The 5,895-nt window shown below is 40.5% G+C and overlaps 1 protein-coding gene across 1 annotated transcript in view; it reads left to right on the forward strand.

Annotated features, from left to right (window-relative positions):
• CDNF (cerebral dopamine neurotrophic factor) overlaps positions 1-5,719 on the forward strand; it is an 18,529-nt gene extending 12,810 nt beyond the window's left edge. The window contains exons 3-5 of the mRNA XM_017529817.2: positions 227-368; positions 5,007-5,400; positions 5,463-5,719. Coding sequence (XP_017385306.1) covers positions 227-368; positions 5,007-5,185 — 321 coding nt within the window. The 3' untranslated portion in view covers positions 5,186-5,400; positions 5,463-5,719. The remainder of the gene's footprint in view (positions 1-226; positions 369-5,006; positions 5,401-5,462) is intronic.
• Positions 5,720-5,895: the final 176 nt, after the last annotated feature.

Below are 5,895 nucleotides of genomic sequence, written 5' to 3' on the forward strand. Positions count from 1 at the left end.
TGGCTCATTTCTGTAGTTTTAGCAGAGATGAGTTTTCACTGTGTTGACCAGGCTGGTCTCGAACTCCTGACCTCAACTCTCTGCCTACCTCAATCTCCCAAAGTGCTGGGATTACAGGCATGAGCCACCGCTCTCATCCTACCTCTTTCTTACTTCTTGGTACTGTATTTGCATTCCTTGCTGTCTTCATTGTCTGGAACACTCAATTCTCTTCATTTTCCTTCAGTGCTATTATCTAGGAGCCACAAAAGATGCAGCCACGAAGATCCTAAGTGAAGTCACGCGCCCAATGAGTGTGCATATGCCTGCAATGAAGATTTGTGAGAAGCTGAAGAAGTTGGACAGCCAGATCTGTGAGCTGAAATATGGTATAACACAGCCCAGTGTTTTCCCCAACATGTCCAATGGATTGCCAGACCTCTAAACTTGGGACCATGTTTTCTAAAAGTTCAGTGTTAGAAGGAAAGGAATTCATCACTCACCAATAACTTGCTGGGCTGATGAATGGTGCCTATGACCATTTGAGTTTCTTTGAGGGAGGACAAATAAATAGTACAGGCATAATCGGCATTAGGTTGGCCGGGCGCGGTGGCACATACTTATAATCCCAGCACTTTGGGAGGCAGAAGCGGGTGGATCATGAGGTCAGGAGATCGAGACCATCCTGGCCAACATGGTGAAACTCTGTCTCTACTGAAAATACAAAAATTAGCTGGGCATGGTGGCACGTGCCTGTAATCCCAGCTACTCGGGAGGTTGAGGCAGGAGAATCACTTGAACCAGGGAGTCGGAGGTTGCAGTGAGCCAAGAATGAACCTCTGCACTCCAGCCTGGATGGCAGAGCAAGACTCCATCTCAAAAAAAATAAATAAAATAAAATAAAATAAAATAAAATCAGCATGAGGTTAAAATCACCACTGGAATCACAGAGTTTAAACTCCCAACACACCAAGGCAATGCCAGATATGTATGTCAAGGAAAATTGCAACATATAAAGAAAGCAGCTACGCCTGCCCTGCCAGGAGATGTCCTATTTTAAAACGTTATCCTTGGCCCCAGACATTTCACATGGATAGATCTATTCTTTTATCATGGGTTTGTATCTGGGCTAGACATTTGGGTAGATTGAGTGAGTATCCTAAAAGGATGGGAAATTCCTTCCTCAGCCTATCCTTAACACCTGAAATCCCACTCATTTCTTTTGCTTAAGTCATCGTTTTACATAAGATACCCCGTGTAGTACCGTCAACTGCCTAAGTAATTAGCATCCACATCTAAGTTAGTTTAGTCTTGTTTTCTGACATAGCTGTGTAATAGTCCCAGCACCAAGCCACATAGCTAGCTTTAAATAGCTTTAGGTTGGAAGTTACCAAAGACAACCTGTTTCTCAACTTGCAAAGCATAAGCCCTACCTTCTAGGCAAGTTATTAGAGTAGGCGTCCGTGTTTTATTGGCTTCCAAGCCATGAAATAGTGGCAGAAATCACTTAGTCCACATAAACAATATTCACAAACCTGGCCAGGTGCGGCGGCTCATGCTTGTAACCTCAGCACTTTGAGAGGCTGAGGCAGGCAGGTTGCTTAAGCCCAGGAGTTCAAGACCAGCCTGGGCAACATGCCGAAACCCCATCTCTACAAAAATACATAAATCAGCCAGGTGTGGTGTTGAGCGCCTATAGTCCTAACTACTCAGGAGGCTGAGGTGGGAGGATCACCAGAGCCTGGGAGGTCAAGGCTGTTGTGAGCCATGAATTTTTTCACTGCACTCCCGCCTGGGTGACAGAGTGAAACACTGTCTGAAAAATAAACAGATAAAATTAAAACTAAAATAAATAAAATAAAGCCAATATCACACACCTGTGATGATTTTTTAGTTCAGCAATTTTATTGTGAATAACTTTTCCTGTATGCAAGAGATCTTAAAGGGCTCCTTAAACTATAGAAAAATGAATCGGATATTACTGAGAAGAAACGACTACCTAATGGCCACTAGAGGCCCTTGGGGAGCTATGAATCAGTTTTGTTTTGTTTTGTGAAGGAATTTCACTCTTGTTGAACAGGCTGGAGTGCAATGGTGTGATCATAGCTCACCATAACCTCCACCCCTAGGGTTCAAGCGATTCTCCTGCCTCAGCCTCCTGAGTAGCTGGGATTACAGGCATGCACCACCATGCCTGGCTAATTTTTGTATTTTTAGTAGAGATAGGGTTTCTCCGTGTTGGTCAGGCTGGTCTCGAATTCCCAACCTCAGGTGATCCGCCCACCTCAGCCTCCCATAGTGCTGGGATTACAGGCAGGAGCCACCGTGCCTGGCCGAACTAGTTTTAATCCTTGCATGGACTTTCACTTTGGAGTTTTAGGGCATTTAGAGCTTTTCATTTTTTTAAAATTATTTTTCTAGAGGACACCAGAAAAAACTTATAGAAACTACTGACATTGACATAACAAATATTTTTCTCCTTCAGCCTCTTGCTTGGATAGACTAATAGTTCTAAATTATCCCCCCCACCATTGTTAGCAGGAAAGATAAGATTAAACAGGGACCTTTGTGCTGTGGAAAATGCATAATTTGGGCTGTAAAAGTTTCTACTTTAAAAAACTATTCAGTCAAATCAGCCATGAAATTAGCAAGCAAGATAACTGTAGATTTGGAATATGTTTTCAATGAGGAAGGTGTCATTTGGTTTTTGACCTGAAAGGTGTCATTTGGTTTTGCTTGCTTTGTGTTTAAAAAGGATAGGAAATCCCTATAAAAATTTAAGCGTTCTCTGGAGCACAGAGTATAGCTGACCCTCCAAATAAAAAAGGCTTTTAACATCCAAGTTTTAAATTAGAACAGAGTTACTGGAAAGTTTTCACAAATCATTTGACAAATAGTCGGTTTTTAATGTTTTTAAATGCTGTGTACTACTCTGCAGAGGTGAAAAAGAGAAAGAACTTTTAAGAGAAGTCAAGCTGAAAAAATTCTACCCTGCCATTAGTTTTTCATAAATAAACTTAAATGTTTTATTCATGGACAAGGTGAACACTGGACAAGCAGGGAGGAGTGAAAGACAGTTTTTTTTTTTTTTTTTTTTTTTGACAAAGTCTTGCTCTGTTGCCCAGGCTGGAGTGCAGTGGCATGATCACTGCTTACTGCAACCTCAACTTTCTGCGTTCAATAGATTCTCCTACCTCAGCCTCTTGAGTTGCTGGTATTACAGATGTGTGGCACCATGCCCGTCTAGACTTTTCTTTGGAAAGAAAAGTATGCCTTTCTAATAGGAAAATTATAATTATTGGTATATTACAGATGAGCTTAATTTTCTTTCTATTTTGGGCTTTTTTTTTTCTATTTTTTTCAGCAATTGAGAAGCAGCTGAGTTCCTGATATTTTCTGCACATAATCTATAAACACAGAAATAGTAGTCTTGCTAGAGCAGGTTAGATGTTGGTGATAAGTATCATTGGCAAGAATTTTAGGAGCCAGGTTGGCTGGCACCAAAGCACTAACATTGGAGAAGGGGGAATAACACAAAGGGCTATACATGCTACGATAATTTAGCAACCTAATCCCAGTAGGGGCCAGGCATCAGGTGAGTTTCAAAACAGAGATCCCAAACAATTAAGGTTCAGCAAGAATATTCCTAATCTTATTCACATGTTTGCATTTGTTTATGTTTTTGCATAAAGCTCCATAGTGCTTTGTTGTGTGCATGCCCATTTGCTTTGCCAAAGATACAACTTCCTAGAAAAAGTGAACCATAGCTTTTTGCTGGTTAATTACAATCTATGGCTTTCAAGTTGGCCACAAACCAAGGCCATCCCAGAGGAACTGAAGGCCTTTTGTGGCTTTCCTTCTTGTTACCTTAACAGCAGCAATTTGGATACAGTGCTATTTGTTTTAGGAATACTGATCTTGAGAATGCTCCAAACTGCGGGTAAACATTGCGGAACTACATAGGCCCTTAGTTTTGAAGCAAGGGCTTCAAAACTTGGAAAGAAAGTTAAATTAAAAACACAAATTATCCCCGATAGCTTTGTCTACACTGTTGTCCTTCATTACCTGTGCAGGATGGGTTCTGAGACCCTACTTGGACACTGAAATTCTGATGCTTAAGTATTTGCACATCTTCCCTCCCGTATACTGTAAATCTTCTCTAGATTACTTATAATAACACAATGAAAGTGGTATTTGTATTAGTCTGTTCTCATATTGCTATAAAGAACTACCTAAAACTGGGTAATTTATAAATAAAAGAGTTTTAATTGGCTCACAGCTCCGCAGGCTGTACAGGAAGCATGGCTGGAGAGCCTCAGGAAACTTACAATCATGGCAAAAGGCAAAGAGGGAGAGCCATGTCTTACATGACCACAGCAGGAGGAAGAGCATGTAAACAACCAGATCCCGTGAGAACTTACTATCACGAGAACAGCTAGGGGAAGTTAAGTCTCGTGATCCAGTCACCTCCCACCAGGCCCCTCCTTCAACAGTGGGGATTACAATTACATGTGAGATTTGGGAGGGAACACAAATCCAAACCATATCATTCATTGTAAATAGTTGTTATACTGTTTTTTTGTTTTTTGTTTTTTGGCAGCGTCTCCATCTGTCTCTTAGGCTAGAGTGTAATGGTGTGATCTCAGCTCACTGCAACCACCATCTCCCGGGTTCCAGCAATTCTCCCACCTCAGCCTCCCAAAGTGCCGGGATTACAGGCGTGAGCCACCGTGCCCAGCCCTGTTTGTATTTTTTAATTGTTGTATTGTTATCTTTAATTTGTTTAGAATATTTTTGATCTACCGTGGGTTGAATCTGCCGATGCAGACCCCACTGATAGAGAGGGACGCTGTACCCAATTTTCCTTGGGTGTGCCTTGGTTTCTGTGGAAATTGGAATTGTTCTCAGCCTTGGATCATAGGGTAGTCAGCACCAGGATAAGCAAACTATATGCCTTTCGAAGTGATTCATAGGGATTTTGTTTTTGTTTTTGTTTTGTAATTGGCCTTTTCCTTTTTGTCATTTAGAAAAAAAAGTGGACTTGGCATCAGTTGACCTGAGGAAGATGAGAGTGGCAGAACTGAAACAGATCCTGCAGAGCTGGGGGGAGGAGTGCAGGGCCTGTGCGGAAAAAACCGACTACGTCAACCTGATCCAAGAGCTTGCCCCCAAGTATGCAGCAACACGCCCCAGAGCAGAGCTCTGATTTCCAACACCAGCACAGTTGTAACTTGTAATTAGAGAGAAAAATGACTCTCTAGGATATGGACATGTTGATTAAGGGTAACAGAGGAATGTATATTTGGCCTCATGATTTTTGTGTTGGTATTAGTCCTCAGAATTTTGTTGAATTTTGTTATGTGGGTTTATGAGTAAAACTAATACTACTAATAACTTACATTTGCAATGTACCAAAACCTGGTACATTGCAATAAAACAAAATTTTATTGTATGTATTTTATTGTATTGTATGTATGTATGAGAAAATTCCTTTCTCATACATTTCTTGGAAGGACTATGTCAGTTTTCATTGCTTGTCTCCTAAAACTGGGAAAAGTGAACTACTGGCAAATTGATGAAGTAAATGGATTCCAAGAAAGAAGAAGGCATTCAGAGACTCCTCTCTGGATGCAGTTTTAAAGTATATTGGACTACAATAAAAGACAAACAGTTAGCTTATCTAATGCCCAACTTCAATCCCAAATAATAACTTTTACATAATCAAAAGTTTTTTTAAAGTACATTTTCTGTTTTCACTCTGCATTGTAGCTCTCTTTGGTATCTGAAGTTAATGTTTCCCTTTGGAAGAAAACCTACTTAAACCTACCTGAAGAAAATAGATCAAGAACCTATATAAGTATAGCCAATGTTTGGCAATTGAATCAACATTTACATTGTTTTTTTTTTTTTTTTTTT

This window comes from Cebus imitator, unplaced genomic scaffold (assembly GCF_001604975.1).
Source record: "Cebus imitator isolate Cc_AM_T3 unplaced genomic scaffold, Cebus_imitator-1.0 Scaffold61, whole genome shotgun sequence".
NCBI classification, from domain to species: Eukaryota; Metazoa; Chordata; class Mammalia; order Primates; family Cebidae; genus Cebus; species Cebus imitator.